The sequence below is a fragment of the Amblyraja radiata genome, chromosome 29, assembly GCF_010909765.2.
Source record: "Amblyraja radiata isolate CabotCenter1 chromosome 29, sAmbRad1.1.pri, whole genome shotgun sequence".
In the NCBI taxonomy this organism is placed as follows: Eukaryota; Metazoa; Chordata; class Chondrichthyes; order Rajiformes; family Rajidae; genus Amblyraja; species Amblyraja radiata.
This window is the reverse complement of record NC_045984.1, coordinates 7,273,642-7,291,957: the sequence shown is the minus strand read 5'-3', so window position 1 is coordinate 7,291,957 and position 18,316 is coordinate 7,273,642. Positions and strand designations below refer to the sequence as shown.

General features: G+C 36.9%; 1 protein-coding gene across 1 annotated transcript in view; it reads left to right on the top strand.

The window, feature by feature from the left end:
- The window catches only part of LOC116989282 (guanine nucleotide-binding protein G(q) subunit alpha-like), a 105,219-nt gene extending 92,509 nt beyond the window's left edge, over nucleotides 1-12,710 (top strand). Inside the window, exons 5-7 of the mRNA XM_033046494.1 lie at nucleotides 1,710-1,839; nucleotides 2,325-2,478; nucleotides 5,095-12,710. Coding sequence (XP_032902385.1) covers nucleotides 1,710-1,839; nucleotides 2,325-2,478; nucleotides 5,095-5,285 — 475 coding nt within the window. The 3' untranslated portion in view covers nucleotides 5,286-12,710. The remainder of the gene's footprint in view (nucleotides 1-1,709; nucleotides 1,840-2,324; nucleotides 2,479-5,094) is intronic.
- The last annotated feature ends 5,606 nt before the right edge of the window (nucleotides 12,711-18,316 follow it).

Here is an 18,316-nt window from a genome sequence, read left to right as displayed (position 1 = left end):
ATCGCAAACTTTTTTTTTTGTCTATTAATGAATGAAATATAAACAATCAGAGTTCATGAAACAAATCTTTGTCACCCATGAAAACCAAACAGCTATTTCTGAATAAAGGTCAAGCTCTCAAATTGTGTTGTGAAATACTTTTTTTTTAATCAAGTAAAATAAGTAAAGAAATGCTACGGGAGAAGTTAATAAACTAAAACTAAATAAACCTGAAAACTGATAAATCCTAAAGACCCAATGATTACATCCCAGTGTTTTGCAAAAGGTGGCTCTAAGATGGTGGGTTCTTTCGTTTTCATTTTCCATAATTTTGTAGATTCTGGTACTCATTTTGCAGATTGGAATGTTGATAAATGTGATCTCTTTATTTAAATAACAGAAAATAGAAGGAATTACAAAGCTGTTAACCTGGTACCTGTATTTAAAAAAATGTCTAATCTATAATAAAGAATGTGATTTCAAGATGTTTAGAAAATGATTTAAGCAGAGTCAACATAGGTTTATGAAAGGGAAGATGTGTTTAATCCATTAAATTATTTGAGGATGTGTGTATGAGTACATGTGTAGGAAACAGTGGATGTGGTATGTTTGGGCTATCACCGGAGGTTGGTGATCAAGTTGAAAGTACATGGCATTAGGATGAAGTACTTATTGATTGAGATGAAAACAGAAAATGCGAGAAAAACACAGGTTATTTGGCAATCACGGAAAGAGAAAAGGTTAATGTTTCAGGCCAGAAACCCTCCATCAGAACCGAAAGATTTAAAGATAGAGAATGTGAGAGATGAGGTATGGCGGAATCAAAGGCTCTTCCAGAGGTGCAGATTGAGAGATGGTTAATAGACATTGTTTCCTGGGCTTCTGTTGATCAATTTGTATTGACAGCAGAGTTGACAAGCCCAAATATAACATTGAAACTTTATGAAAATGTGGGTAGTGATGACAAGGCAAAGAAGTTTAGGAAGAATACAGACAAGGGATTCAACGTGGCAGATGAAATACAATACTGCAAAATGTTTTAAAATAAATTAGTACTTAGTAAATGATCAGTGATTGGGAAATGTCCACTTTAATAGGGACATAGGTGTTCTTGCACATGTCACTTTTTTTTAAATGGTTGCAGCCGTCAGTTATGAAGGTGAATGATACATTGGCTTTTATTGCAGGAGGATTTATTTATATGAATTAAGATGTCTTACTACAATGTTATGGGGCCTTGGTTTGATCATACTTGGAATATTGTTTGCAATTTTGGTCTCCTAACCTGAATAATATGTATTTGATGAAGAAGGAAGTTTCCCATGGGTTATTGCAGGTATAGCGAGTGCACCATCTGGGAAAGTTAGAGTGGGCTAGGTCTCTGTTCTCAAGATGTTTGAGAATAAGAGGTGGTTTCATTCAAATGGCCTTTATTTTTAGTGTGATATTTGCAAGGATGAAGTTTTCCATATTTCTGGGGGATTCAATCCCAAAATAAGAAGTAGGTCATTTAGGTCAGAGGTGGGTCAGAAATTAAAAATCTGTCATCTTAGACAGTGGTGATTCTTTGAATCTGGAATCTTCCAAAGAGATGTCAATAAATTTATATTAAATGAATATGGGTATAGCATAGGAAAATTGAGGTGGGAAATGGCCATGATTTTGTCGACGGAGCAAGCGAAAGGGCTGATTGGCCTATTTCTTCAGCATACTTTGTGTTTTCTTTTTAGGATGGTGGACGTTGGAGGTCAGAGATCAGAAAGAAGGAAATGGATACATTGCTTTGAAAATGTGACATCAATCATGTTTTTAGTGGCACTTAGTGAATATGATCAGGTTCTAGTAGAATCTGATAATGAGGTATGTATATAATGAGTCCATATTTGATCGATGGATTGGGGATCAACATTTGTTGACAATTGAAATGTAATACCTTAGTATGTTGAATTTATTAAACTAGTGTGAAAAATATTTTCATTTTCCATGATGCGGAAATGTCATGTCATCTGTGTGCGAAAAGAAAAAGTAGTAACTTTTTTTAATTCATTTATTTGCTTTTTCTTAGCAAATTTCGTAAGCAAGTTTTATTCCGTATTTCAAATTTTGGGTCGTGACCTGTGAATTCTGTATACGGAAATTTCCATATCCGATTGGATGTATTGCGAGGGTTACCTGTTGTATCGTGCACACTATTAAAACTTATTTTTTAAATGCCCTTTTTGAAATATTATTCAATAGAAATTTAATATCAGTTTGTTACATATCATCATGATGATGAGCGTACAAATGGAAGTGTCAGTAACGTTTGGAGCTTTCAGAATTTATCTGAATAAATTTCTTTGTAGAATCGTATGGAGGAGAGCAAAGCTCTATTTAGGACGATAATCACGTATCCATGGTTTCAAAACTCTTCAGTCATTCTCTTCCTAAATAAGAAGGATCTTCTGGAAGAAAAAATAATGTACTCCCATTTGGTTGACTATTTTCCAGAATTTGATGGTGAGTAATGTAATGTTGGATATAATTTTTCTCTTGTGGGCTTGGGTAAGTTGGGAAAGGGGGTTTCAATGAGAGGTGCACAAAATAGCTTGAAGTGCTGGAGTGACTCATCAGGTCAGGCAGCACCTCTGGAGAACATGAATACGTGATATTTTGTGTTGAGATCCTTCTTCGGACTGATTATACGTGGATATGCTGCCCGAGCTGAATTACTCCAGCACTTTATCTCGTTTTGTATATTAACCAGCATCTGCAGTTCCTTGTTTCTACATGAGAGGTGGAGTATTTTGAATTCAGTTGGCTTTCATCGATGTGAATACACAGCTCATGTGAATCAAAATAATACATTAAATGTTGCATAAACTATATTGTAAAACAGAAGCCATTGAATAGATGCTAACACTATACTGTGATGTCACCATTTAACCATGTTGAAATGAAAAACCATTGCATTATGTATGTAATTATATCTATATATGTAATTAAGACAGTCAGATATAGTTGTATCCACATGATCATCACTCACCCCATTGAATCTGCTTTGACCTTTTTAGGAAAAGTTATTTGTTTCCATCGCTTGCCTCTTTTCATGCAATATTTCTTTCAAGTATTAGAACCGGATGGAGGAAGACCTTGCACAAGGAGAGTAAGGAGGGAACCAAGTGGCAGGATGCATGAGAGAAGAAAGGATTTATATGGGTTAAAGGGAGGAGGATTGAAATGAGGGGAACACTGAAGGATTGTTCGCGGTGCATGTCCTACACCGATTAGAACTCCCAAAATACATCATGAACATCAGGATTAATTTCCATTTGCCATTGTAATCTCCAATTTAAAACTAAAGTGAGCCACCACATTATTTTACCCATAGTAAGGAAGCTGGAAAGTAGAGGGCATACAAGGATATGCAGATACTGGTTTATACATTAAGACACAAAGTACTAGAGTAACTCAACGGGTCAGGCAGCATCACTGATGAACATGGATAGGTGACGTTTTGGGTTGAGACTTTTCAGATTTCAAAATAGGTTTAAGGTGAGAAGGGAAAGATTTAAGAAGGACCTGAGGGGGGCTCTATTTCACATAGGATGGTGCATTTGTGAAATGAGCTGCCAGAGGAACTGGTGGAGGCCGGTGCAATTAATACATTTAAAAGACAACAGGAATGTGGATAGGAAAGGTTTGATGGGATATGGGGTGGGCGCAGGCTTGGTTAAGCAGCTTGGTCAGCAAAGGCGAGTTGAGCCAAAGAGCATTTCTGTGCACTGTGACTATTGAATTGCCTGGATATTTATTGAATCCTTGGCAAATTGTGACCATTCATTGCAAAGGCTTTTCCTATGTCACATCTGTTACCTAAAATCGACGTGTTCTGATTATTGACAGCTGATGGAAAAGGTTTCAAAACTATTAAATATTGTAATTTTAAACTTTTTGGTCAAATATTCTCTTGATTTAACCATCAGCATAATTTTATTTCTGAACTTGCATGAATTTATTAAATGTGGCACGCCTTGATCTTGAACAACTCGAGCAGCATTTTGACTTCATATGGTTTATATGGCTGAGTATGATGTAATGGTGGGTGCTGCTTCCACTCCTGCAGATAGCTGGCTCTTGCTCCCCTTTGTTAAGATGTGTAGGATCTCTTTGTTCTTGGTTAGAATAAAATTGGGTTAACCACAAGTTCACCCTTATACAAATCCCGGTTATAAGCTTTTCCCTAGTTCGTGACCAACTTGTAGTTCCTTTCCACTTTTTAATATTGGCATAATAATACTTATAAAAAGCTGTTATAAAAAATCTAAGCAATTCCACTGCTTTATAAAACGAGATTAATAAAGAGAAGCTTAAAAGAAGCAGGAGACCTGAAACTTCAGCAGTGAGATTAGATGTTTCATGTATGGAATCATTGTTGTTTTTATGAGAAGCATTCTGTTAACACATTTCACAAGACTGAAATTTAATTAGTTTATTACTGCTGAGTGGGGGTGGGACAGAGAATTGACATAACCACATTATGTTGGTTCCTGAAATTACTTTTTGGTGTAATCTTTGAAAACACTATGTAGGAGGCAGTAGATGCCTTCATTTGCCAGTAGTGAATATTTAGTAATGTATGTTTTGTGTTTATTTTGATCATTGCCCCCTGTGTATCATGCAGGTGTTGGTCACTTTAACTAAACTTGTTTGATTTTCACTGAAGGCTCTTAACTGTTTCTGATGTTGTAGATGGCTGAGAATCGGGGAAATGTTAATGTCATTAAATGCATCGACTGCTATGTTGTCTGTCCTATTGATATTTTTTCACATATCCACGTTAGCCAAAATGTTACTTGTATCCATTTTAATGCCCGGAGAGTCAGGTCTCAACAGTGCAACTGGTTTGCAGGAAATTCATCTGCATATAAGAAAGGTAAATGGGTAAAATAGCTTAACTTCCCATGATTGCAATATAAAAGCATTAGCATAATTTAATTGAGATTGAATTACTGAACCTACTAAATTTTAACAGACGCTCGAGGACAAGATCATGTCTCTCTCAAACCTCGGAACAACCATTTTCCCCTCATAAAGTGGCAGACATTACAATTGTGTTTATTTGTTTTCTTTTAGGCCCACAGAGAGATGCACAAGCTGCCAGAGAATTTATTCTGAAGATGTTTGTTGACCTGAATCCTGATAGTGATAAAATCATCTACTCTCACTTCACATGTGCCACAGACACGGAGAACATACGTTTTGTCTTTGCAGCCGTCAAAGATACGATCCTACAACTGAATCTGAAGGAGTACAACTTGGTCTGACCTGACCAAAGCAGTAAAGAAAGGAAATAAGAAAATTTAAACCATAATGATCGCAATTGTTATGATCTGTGAAGTTTGCAAACTGCTAATTGTCATCCTGGATACTTGTCTTTGTGCGTCCACGAGTTGTAGCTTTAAAAAAAAACAGAAATGGTTTTATTCAACAATGCAGGGTGGGGAGGGACAGGGGACACAACATTTTTAATGTGCATCTTTTTTGGTGCCAATCTACATTTCCATTTTTTTCAGATCACTTAATGACTAGCTGTATAACAGATAGTTGGCTTGAGCTACAATCTCTTTAATGCTTGTTCACACAAACAAATACCAAGTGTTATTCCACTTGCCAAATCAAAATGCAATGCCACCCCTCTTGCTCTTTTGGTTATGCTGGCCTTCTGCTGTCTGATCACAGATATACTCTGTGGTGTGAAGTGGTGATGTTTCAGAACTCTGTAACAGAAACCAGGTCATCACTTCCTTAATTGATGTACTGTTTCTGGGGGTTTTTTTCCTGATCAATGAGAAAGTGTTGATACTGTGATTTTTTTTTTTGATTTTTAAAAAAAATAAATTATTGATGTTATACATATAGTTTGCTACTTGCTGTACTTCAGCCATGGACTACAAAGTTGGGAGCTCATTAAGCAATAGCAGCTTGAGCAAATATCATGGGGAAAACTGGGGGTGGCGGGGGGGGAATTTGCTCATAGTTAGAAACCAGAGATGTGGAAATAATGATTACTTGGCAAACAAATGAAGCCAAATCTAGTATAAAGAAATGAGTGTATTTATCTAATTTATGGACCAGTATACTTAGGCTTAATTTCAGATTAGAATGTTTCTGTATGAATTGGTTTACAGATACTCTCCTGTTGCCAAACTTTGATTTTTTCTTACTGCTGTACACTACAGTGGCAGGTTATGGAGTTTTTTTTAGGATGACTTGCTAAACTAAAGTAAATTGACAGTTTATGCTAAATTTAGCCAGATGAGGGTTTTTAAACCTTGAAAGTTTTTAATAGAAGGATAGTTTTATGCGGTCAGGTACTTTTTACAGAATCTTTTTTTAATAGGTGTATCAGGCCTGTTTGAAAAGAAAACCTCTGTTTTATAGGAATGCAGGTGCCAAGAAAGTTGCACTACACAGCTCTTAATTTGTGATTTCTCTAGTTAAAGGATGGCTTTTATAAATGCTGCATAGTGCCATAACTATAATGTACCTTACATTTAAAAGTTTTGACCTCGCCAAACGAATATCAAGACTACTTTGTAATATTAATCGTCAGTAGTCCTGATCTAAATGCTACATCTCAGTGGTGAATTGGTATAGCAGAATATGGCATGTTCAGAAGTATGTGTGATTTTAAGTGCAGTTGGAAACGTATTTCATCTGCATTCAGATCATTGTGCTGCTCCCTACTCAATGATAGTACAGTCAGTACGTTTGAGCTTCCGAGTTGTAGTTCTTGATATCACCAATAGGAAATGCCCTGTCATTTGTTCTGAGCTTTGGCCAACATTCAACAATGTGGTGATTGATTTAATATACACATGGATCTTCTCGCATTAAAGCAACTGGGGTAGAATGAGTTAGAGCAGCAAAGGCAGACAAGATATAACATTTTGCATTTTATTGTTTGACTATAATCCAACAAATGCTTTTTCAAATATTGCTGACTGTTCAGAAGTATAACCATAGATAATAGATTGTATATTTTTAAAATGGAATGCAGATTCATGATTCAGAGTTAAATAAATCCTATTTCAAAATTGGCCAAAAGTGTAATTGTGGAAGCACGGAACGATAATATTGAATGAGTCATGGTGAGAATGCCATTGTAACAGCATAATTGTTTATCAATATTAATTTCTAAGATAGTACAACATAGGCTGATAGTTTTGATTGGCAGAAATGTGTTGAAATTGGTGGCAGCAAAGATGTGTTTCTTCAATTCTAAGTATTTTTTGGAAAAGTAATGATTGAACTAAATTTCTGGGAAAATTGATTATCTGGCATTTGTACTCGTGCTATATGCAGAGAATATTTAACTATCTGCAGTTATGCCAAATATAAACTTAACACCCTTTCTGAAAAGGGACTTTTAAAATGAATCTACCATATCTGAATGGTTGAGTAAAGAGAATAAAAGGAGGCATTATCGAATTTAAAGCTCCTCATGTGGATATCTTTTGTTTCTACCCTTAGGATTTTTAAGGATTTTAAATATCACAGTTCAATTTTGGAGTTTGTAAATGTGAACGTAGTACATACAAGCATGCATTTGACTTACTTTAAAAGACTTTCAACGTCAGTTTAGATTAATGATTGAAAGAGAAATTTGTTTGATTTATCAAGCTTTTTATCCCCGTTTCCTCAATCTACTTAAGTTGCTGTTTAAAACAGTCAATTATTCTCTACACTACAAACCATTATTGAACACTCTAATGTCCTGCAAAAGTTCTCTGTTTTCTGTTTAGTACCATTTTTAATGAGAAATATAATGATACAACATGAGATTTCCTTAATTCTTGTTTACATGCATCTGGAATGTTTTGACAGGACTAGACAGTGTCGGGGGGAGGGGGGGGGGGGTAATACTTTGGGATATACAAGCAGAAGGAATTGTACTTCCTAACATTGATTGTGGATGAGAAAATAAGGAATCTGGACAGTGAAGTAGTGAGTGCCTTATCAAATCCTGAAATGTAAATTACCTATAATGTGCACACTTCAGCCTTGTTGCATAAGGCTAGAACAAAGATTTTTGTCCTTTGATCCTTCCTCTGTCCCTCCTTGTTTAACACTTGTATGATATAATCCAATAAGTGCAAAATGTATGTGCTTCACGAGTGGAATCAAAATGCCTCAATCTTTGGCAGAAAGATTTGGAACGCATAAAGAGATTTAGGGAATATTAGATTTGCTGAATAAAGATTCAAAATATGGTTTGTGAGCCTGACTCTAATATATAACGGTTATCATGTAGTAGAATAAAAGCTTTACTGAAACCATCTGGTATGATTTGTTTTCAGCTAAATTGCCACAAAGAAAACTACATGCCTACAGTTGAGAATATTCCACAGATACTTGTTCACACCAAACTTTTGTCCATATTCTTCACTGATTATTTTACAAAAGCTTGTTAAATTTTAAGGGAGCTCTCTCACCACAATATCCTTCCTTGTAATATCTCCCACTTCCTCAACATTCAAAAGGAATTATTTAGTTATCACAAAATGAGATATGATCTTTGTAGAGTGTGCATTTTTTTGGCTCTAATGTTTTGGATGAATGTTACTGTTATTTACAGTGAAATGCAGCTCCAGAGAACTTGTACTGAGTGTCAATGGTGTTGTTTAACTTTCCAACTAATTTTTTCAGGAAGGATGCCATTTTTGCATAATTAATTTCTTGAAGAGAAAACTAGAAAAATTCCCGAACTGAACTTTCTGTGCAGGTAGCAATAAAATATAACACTTTAAGTTGAGCTCAGTAGATAAACATTGGAATAACGTGATTTTAAGTAACACTACGTTTTTTTTTAAATTTGGATAGCAGATCATCTTTTAGATAAGAATGTCTGACCCCATAGTGTCTCAAGTCCCTTCGGAAGGAAAAACTGACTTTTAAATAGTTTGTTTACATTAATGGTGGATTTGATATTTGCAGAATGTGTAGCTATTGAACACTTACTCGTTAGCCAAGATAAACTAATTGAAAATGTCAAATGTAATATCACAGTGGGAATTCAATTCTATAATTTTCAAATATAACCAAAAGATCAATTTTCACTCCTAATATTAAACCATGTACAGCTTGTTTTGATTGTAAAGCTAACCAACTTGTGTATTTGAGATTTAATTCACTTTATACCCTAAATAATTTATATAGATATATAAAAACACTACTATGAACATATTGAGTGATCTGTTATTGGCCCTGGGTTTGTGCAGTTTTGAGTTTTTTATGCATAACTTGTACACTTCATGTTGGGAATTTGGACCCATATTCAGAAAGGTTACACAATGCATGATGTTGATTCCAATTTACACTTTTTGCACATTTACTTTTGTGAATATGGGGTCTCAATGTGAAATGAAACAATTTACCAAATTGAGGATGGTAGTTAGATTTTTAAATTTTAACCCAGACTTGCAAAAGATTGTATAAAATGTAGCATATGCTTGCATACTACAGGGAGGCAAAAAATATGGGAAATGCCTGTATGTATTGTATTTAAACTGGGGGACCAAGCTTCAGTCACAAATCTTTCTTTACAGTTTATTCCTTGAGGACTAGCAAGCTGCTTATAGCAAAGGCATATCGCATTTTAATCTTCCCAGCTATCTGCTTTTTACAGTATTGATCAGTGTAGGTTATTTTTCCTAGTTGTTTTCACTGTTTCGAGCCTCTGCTTTTGGTTATATTCTGCAGATAGCTGGACATCCATGTGAGAATTCAGGGTTTGAGTGGCCATGCTAACCTTGATTTGTTGGGGTTGATCTTTTTTGCATATTTAAAAACCTCGAGCAATCAGTAAAAAGTTTGTGCTATATGCAAAAGTTATTTGAATGATCTTTGTATTAGGACCAGGGAGTAAATTCTAAACAAGTCGTATGGCATAGAAACAGGTTCTTTGCCCATTATGTTGGCATCAAGCATCTCCCTACACTTCTATCAACTTCCCATAGATTCTACCAGTTATCCACACTAAGGGCGATTTACAGTGGCAATTAAACTACCAATCTGTACGTGTTTGGGATGTGGGAGGGAACTGGAGCATCTGTAGAAAAGTCACCATCACAGAGAACATGTAAGACTCCTGGGGCAGCACTGGAGATCAAGATTGAACCCAGGTTGCTGGAGCTGTGAGGCCATTACATTTGCAGGTATATATTACTACAATTAAATCTGAAGTACAAGTTGTGTTTAAATTTGCTGATTCATTGTTGTAAATGGACTGTCGGATTTTTGTTGGCGGGGCAAATGGTAACTAAGGAGGGCAACCCTAACGAAGTGTGCTATTTATAAACCTATTTCGCACATAATTACTTTGCCTTTTTGTACTTTTATACCTTTTGTTGGATTATTAATGAGTCTGTCACAAACATACGTTTTAAGGATTAATATGCCATAAGGATATTGTGGGAATGAAGAGAGAGTGCAGAAAGTGATGGTGAGATGATAGATCACAGTCATAATCTTAGTGAACAGTTGAATCGGTATAAGGGTGCCAATGGTCTATTCCTGCTTCTATTTCTCATGTTATAAACAATTACTTAAAAGAAAAACTAATTGATTTGATAACCTACAGAAGTTCTTAGAATAGGAAATGTTGGAAATACTTAGCAGGTAGGGCGGCTTCTTCAATCTGTTAATCTCCCCCCACTTGTTTCCTGAGGTGAGTTTTTGCAGCATTTTCTGTTTTCATTTCAGATTTAAAGCAACTGTAGTTTCTCTGTTGGAAGATTGTAAAACACAAACTAGTCTCTCTCCTTCCCCACACACAATCTTCGTTCAAACAGGAGTGATGGCATGGATCGGTTTTCTTGTTTAATTCGATTGCATGAGGATGTAATTATAACTTTTAAATAAGAGACCAATATTTCACTATGTATGCTTGATGGTAACATTTATAGTGTAACAATTGTTTTGTGGACAGGAAGGTAGCCTGTAGCTGGAGCTCCTTGTGCCCCTTATTTTCCAAGTTCTCATGAGAATTTCACAAGGCAAGGATTGGCAATTTTGCAACTGGCAAAAAATGAAAGAAAATATGAATTTGCTTGACCTATACATCTTGTCTTGACCTATGAGCAGTAGAATAAAGCCTACACTCTTGTGCATTGAAGGGTAGAAACTGAAAAATCATAGTGAGAATGGTGGAGATATTTCACTATTTCTGCTCACTTGCTAACTGTCACCTTTCCACCAGATTTCCTCCTTTGTGGGTCTTCTGGCCATTTTAACATTCATGTTACTGTATTCCATATATTTCTCCCTTTCTGGGTAGATGGGATTCGGCATTGGTCTCTGATCAACAATTATTATTACGGGTGGACCTAGCAATCCTAGCATTCACAGTGCGATTAAGAATGTTCAATTGAAGTTAGATGTTTAATATTGTTTCCATTGAGGCCTTTTGTACTGTGAATACTAGCATAAACTGTTACTATATTCTCACTGGTGGAAAGTAAAAACGCAATGTGATCACAACATTCCAGCAAGTAATCCAGTGATAGTTAGCTGAGAGTGAGATGATAAAATCAGATATTCTGTGCTATATTCTATTAGTCATAGGAACAGAGTTTGAGAGAGCAATATGTCTGCATCTTTTAACAACATTTTATTGCCTGCATATCCCTGCACCATGAAGTTGAAATGTTGCATATCATTTTGGCTAGCTGTTGATTAAGGGGCATCAGGAAGAGACTGTTTTGCACTGTCTGGCAGCTTTCAATGGTGAAGGCAACTTTGATTGTTGTTGCAGAGCCATAATATACTGTTTTCATTCATCAAGCACAGGTGATTAGAAGATTTAAACTTTCCATAGCTGGTATTTTACCAGGTGAGCAGATAAAGCCCAATGCTGTATGGATTTGAAAGGAGGGAGACTGAGCAACAATCTTGCTTTGTATCAACATCGCAAATCATATAAGGCTGGCCATCTGATAACTATGGGTACTACAAGCTCCATGAGGGCAAATAAAAATCTGTTCGGTAGGGGAAATACAGTTTGAGCTGAAAAGTCATCTTTAGCTTCAGTAAGGTTGTGTATAGAATGAATATTATACCTGTAGATGTTCTACCTTCACGCAAAGTAACTGTTCTGTCATAGGTCTGGGATGTTAACATTTTATTATTCATTTGGTGGGATATACAAACTTAATACCTTGTTGTGTATTTCTATGCTTGTATCTTTTTGAAGAAAATTGAAGCATGGCAGCCATCGGCAGTGGTGTATTGAACTAAAATATGTATTACTGATCTTTCACAGAATTTTTTTTAAGTAAACCAAATGTAAATTATGTAGAATAATGAATTAAAGTGTGCCAAGTCCCTTCTTTGTAGTGCCAGACTCTCCAAGTGCCAATGTGGTGGAAATTTAGGTTGGACTTGTATATTAGGTCCTGTTAAAAGGAAACTTTAAACTATTTAAGAGCTATAACTGCTGTTTTTAAATTGTCATTTTAATGCATGTATTGATGTTTGGGGAGGGACACAGTTTTTGAAAAATAAAAAAAAATCTTGTATAATTCACCCAAGAAGGGTCTTACTGGTTATTAATACAGTATTTTTCGGCCATAATTTTGTAATAGTTTCATTTGACCTCTGTAGCTTGACCCTCATGGAAACATGAAGTTGATTTTCATATCCTTATCCTGAAATCTCTGTTTTAAATTGGAATAAATTTTGTTCCTATATGGTTTGCACTTTGTCATTATTTTAATACAAATTACAGAGTATAATCCAGTAACACACAAACGCTTGTTGACTACAAAGATATTAATGGATTTTCACCTGCTGTTTGTTGGCAGAGCGTTTGATAAATTATGGGTCAATGAGAGGACATGCAGAGATATGATCAGGTGATTCAGCCTGGTTTGCTTTTGGCGCGGTTAGAGGTGCAAGTTCTCAGTGAGCGGCAATGGTTGTGAATTTGGTCCAGAATTTGGGTGTTGCTAGGGAGTTAAGTATATTGTTGATCTACCTGCTTCACATACCCAGTGCCATGCTGGAAGCTGTTGAGGGATGTCCTGATAAACCAATACAGCTCCAACCAAGCAGGGCTTTTATAACTTGTGGGTAGGGAATACCCAATGGAAGATGAGCTTCAGATCAAGATGACACGTTCTAAAAATGTTCCAAATGAGCACTGCATGGAGATTGACATTACGCATGCAATTACAGAAAACAGCTGATCCTCTTTGCATTGCAAAGTTTGCATCAAAATTGCCTGAGTGAATTTACAGAATTGTCTAACTCAACAGTGAAACCATCGTGGTCCCATTAAACTGGGAAATACTGATTTAGAAGTGTGATGTTGGAAAATGCGACTCGGCACAATTTCTAGCCAACTGATTCATTGGCTTTGAATATGTGCAATATCACAGACTCATTTTAAAATAATAATCTGGATTGGAGAACCCAAATGCAGATCAATTGTTTAGTCCACAAAGATGACCCTAAGATTCAAGTTGATTGCCTCTAATTTCCCATTCCATCCCTATACTTAACGCCATCTTTAATTGCTTACATTAAAGTCATAGAGATGCATCCTGGAAAAAGTCCCTTCAAGCCTTTAATTGTGAGAAAACCATTAAGGTGCACCAATCTTAACTTGATCTTTCTTATTCTCCCCACATATTTATTAATTTACCAAACTCTTAGTTTCTGGATATGGTTGACAACACTCATACTTATAAAGAATGTACAACCCTACACACCCGCGGTCATGATTTCTCTACTTCCTGTGCCACTGCTGCTTCCCCACAATTATTCCCCTGGAGAAACAGTACGTCTTCGAACAAATCGCTTTAACCTCTGGACTCGACACTGAATTAAACGATTCTACAAAACAATAACCTTTTCAGTGTCACAGAGTGAGCCAGATCAGATTAAGGTAATGTAACAGTTAAATAAACAGCTTTCTCTTTCCACAGATGTGCCTGACCTGCTGGGTATTTCTAGTTATTTCATTTATTACAGATTTCCAGGCCAAAGCAGTGCTTTGTATCTCACAGTTCCAAATCTTTTTTGGAGATGCAAATAAATGCAAATGCTGGTTAATGGCAGTGTTGGAGTAACTCAGCAGGTCAGTTAGCACCTCTCTTTCCAACTTCCCTCTCTATCCCCACACAATCGGTCTGAAGAAGGGTCTCGTCCAGAAACGTCACCTATCCGTGTTCTCCAGAAATGCGGCCTGACCCGCTGAGTTAGTCCAGCACTTTGTGTGGATTTCCAAATCTCTCTTATCTGTTGTTGTTCTTGTTTTAGTTATACCTTTTCCAAACTGATCGGATGTGATTAGCGAACATTCCCAATCAGTCAGTACCGCTATTTACTGTTATTTGTTCTCTCTTGGTCTCCACCCTTTTGTTCCCTCCATCCCTGCAATCTCTCAAATGAAAACATGTCCAATTCCAAATATTTCTAGTTCTGATTATAGATATTTGATCCAACATGTTAACTCCACATAGCCAACCTGCCCTGCTGAATACCTCCAGGTTTTTCTGTTTTTATTTAAATATTTATATTATGTCTATGTAAATGGTGCATTTGATTGGAAGCTTAAAGTGTTAACATGAAACTTCTGCAAAAGGTAAAATTGAAACCGACAAGGTTAGATTTTCTATGAATCTCATTACTGTCGGAAAAATCCACAAATAAATAGAAAAAATTTTGGCAAAATAAAACTGCAAATCCACCTATCCAATAATTTAAACATTTACTCCCTCCAATAGCAGTGCTTTGTGGGTGTAATGTGTACTCTCTACAAATTGCATTTCTGTCCCTTGCGTAAGCTACCTGCAAAAGTAACCGAAGCAAGGATGACTGTTGGAAGGATGACACCTGGTTAGAAAGCTCCCACCAAGAGTCATTCCGTACTGATTTGGAATACATTTCTCTGCTACTTTGACTGAGTCTCTCCTAGCACTGTATTCAATAGCATGAAAGTACTTTAAAAAGAATGATTGTAGCTGTTCAGAAAATGGCTAATCACCATCTCAAGAGAAAATATGGATATTTAATAATTACTGCCAATGCCAGTATTCCATTATCCTGTAACATGACAAAATATATACATTTCCCCTGAAGATACACACACAATGCTGACGTAACACAAAGTGACAATTTGCACTGTTCAGTTTTAAAACCTGTCTGTGGAAGATTTTTAGTGGGGAAACCAATTAAGTGGCAGAAAACAACGATAAGGAAATCATTGGTAGTGCCTGCACAGACATGAGTAACATTTGATGTACAGTATTGATAACATATTTGTGTGGAGGCTGAGGAAGCTGACTCCAAACTTTCATGCATGCAGACATGCTAACTTCAAAGTCGAACAAGTACTTTGGATCTGTCTTCACTCAGGAGGACACAAACCATCTTCCTGATGTACTAGCCAGAGAATCTGGGGTGACGGAGGAACTGAAGGAAATCCACATTTGGCAGGAAATGGTGTTGGGTAGATTGATGGAACTGAAGGCTGATAAATCCCCAGGGCCTGATGGTCTGCATCCCAGCGTACTTAAGGAAGTGGCGGTATTGCAAGGCTCGGTGCTGGGACCGCAGCTATTTACAATATATATTAATAATGATTTAAATGAAGGGATTACAAGTAATATTAGCCAATTTGCAGATGACACAAAGCTGGGTGGCAGTGTGAACTGTGAGGAAGATGCTAAGCGAATGCAGGGTGACTTGACAGGTTGGGTCAAGTCAAGTCAAGTGTATTTGTCACATACACATACGAGATGTGCAGTGAAATGAAAGTGGGCAATTTTTTTGAGTGGGCAAATGTATGGCAGATGCAGTTTAATGTGGATAAATGTGGGGTTATCCACTTTGGTAGCAAAAAAAGGAAGGAAGATTATTATCTAAATGGTGTCAAGTTGGGAAAAAGGGAAGTACAACAGGATCTGTGGGTCCTACAATAATCTAGCCTACTATTAATAAAGTTTATCAGTTAATGAAAGTAAGCATGCAGGACAGCAGGCAGTGAAGAAAGCGAATGGCATGTTGGCCTTCATACCAAGAGGAGTTGAGAATAGGAGCAAAGAGGTTGTACAGGGCCCTTGTGAGACTACACCTGGAGTATTGTGGGCAGTTTTGGTCTCCAAATTTGAGGAACGACATTCTTGCTATTGAGGGAGTGCAGCGTAGATTCACCAGGTTAATTCCTGGGATGGCGGGATTGTCATATGCTGAGAAAATGGAGCGGCTGGGCTTGTATACTCCAGAATTTAGGATGAGAGGGTATCTTATTGAAACATAAAATTCTTAAGGGTTTGGACATGCTAGAGGCAGGAAACATGTTCCCGATGTTGGTGGAGTCCAGAATCATGGGCCACAGCTTAAGAATAAGGGGTAAGCCATTTAGAACGGAGATGAGGAAACACCTTTTCACACAGTTGTGAGTGGAATTCTCTGCCTCAGAGGGTGGTGGAGGCCAGTTCTCTGGATACTTTCAAGAGAGAGCTTGATAGGGCTCTTGTAGATAGCGGAGTCAGGGGATATGGATAGAAGGCAGGAATGGGGTACTGATTATAGATGATCAGCCATGATTACATTGAATGGCGGTGCTGGCTTGAAGGGCCAAATGGCCTACTCCTGCACCTATTGTCTATTGATTAAGGGTAGGTCTCTATTCATTGCTGGGAATGAGCTGTTTAAATACCACTATAGATAGTGAGTTTCTTCCCCAACATATGGGCAATGTACCAAAGAGAAACACAAAGTGCTTGAGTACCTCAGCATCTCTGGACAAGGCAAGGCAAGGCAAGGCAACTTTATTTATATAGCACATTTCATACACGAGGCAGACTCAAAGTGCTTCACATAAAAACATGTCATACAATAAATGAAATAATAAAATGAAATAAAATAGAAGAACTAAAAGAAAAGCAAAATTAAAAATGCATTATAAAAAGTGCAAAAGTTAAAAGTGCAATGTAGTTAAGATTTAGCTGAAAGCTAAAGTAAACATGAAAGTTTTCAGTCTTGTTTTAAAAGTGGTCAAAGTTGAGGCAAGTCTTAAATCTTCAGGAAGTTTATTCCAGCTATTTGATGCATAGTAACTAAATCCTGCTTTCCCATGTTTTGTATTTACTCTGGGAATCACTAGCAGATTGGTTTCAGAAGATCTTAGCGGTCTAGAAGGCTTATATAGTGGAAGCATGTCAGTGATATACTTTGGCCCTAAACCATGTAGTGATTTATAGGTGAGCAGCAGGATTTTAAAATCAATTCTCTGACATACAGGGAGCCAATGTAAGGATTTAAGAATTGGTGTAATGTGTTCAAATTTTTTGGTCTTTGTTAGAACTCTAGCAACAGCGTTCTGCAAGGAGACCGTTACAATAATCTAGCCTACTATTAATAAAGGCATGTACAAGTTTTTCCAAGTCTTGAGCTGACATGAGTCCTCTTAATCTTGCTATGTTTTTGAGGTGATAGTAGGCCGATTTTGTTACTGATTTGATGTGACTGTCGAAATTTAAATCTGAATCCATAATGACCCCAAGATTTCTGGCTTTGTTTGAAGTTTTCAGGGACAGAGAGTGAAGGTGTTGGGTTACTATAAGCCTTTCTTTTTTAGCACCAAAAACAATTATCTCCGTTTGGTCCTTATTTAGTTGGAGAAAAATTTGGCACATCCAGTCTTTGACTTGCTCAATGCACTGGCACAACAGATCTATGGGGCGATAGTCATTTGGTGATAGCGCTACATAGATTTGAGTGTCATCGGCATAGCAGTGGTGGTCAATATTATTATTTCGCATGATTTGCCCTAGTGGGAGCATGTAGATGTTGAATAAAGAGGGCCCTAAGATCGAACCTTGCGGGACTCATCACGTCACGTTGGTTGGTTCTGATACAAAGTCGCCAATGGAAACAAAATAGTTCCTATCTTGTAAATATGACCTGAACCAACTTAAGACTGTGCCTGAGAGCCCCACCCATTTTTCCAACCTGTCCAAAAGTATTGAGTGATCAACAGTGTCGAATGCAGCACTGAGGTCTAATAGCATTAATATTGAAACTTTGCCAGAGTCTGTGTTAAGACGGATGTCGTTTACAACTTTAATAAGGGCGGTCTCGGTGCTATGAAGAGGTCGAAATCCTGACTGGAAGTTGTCGTAGCAGCCAGTTGAAGCCAGGAAGTGATTAAGTTGCTGGAGGACAACTTTCTCAATGATTTTACTTATGAAAGATAGGTTTGATATTGGTCTATAGTTGTTAATAATAGAGGCATCTAGGCTCCGCTTTTTTAAAAGAGGTTTAATAACTGCAGTTTTCAAGGCTT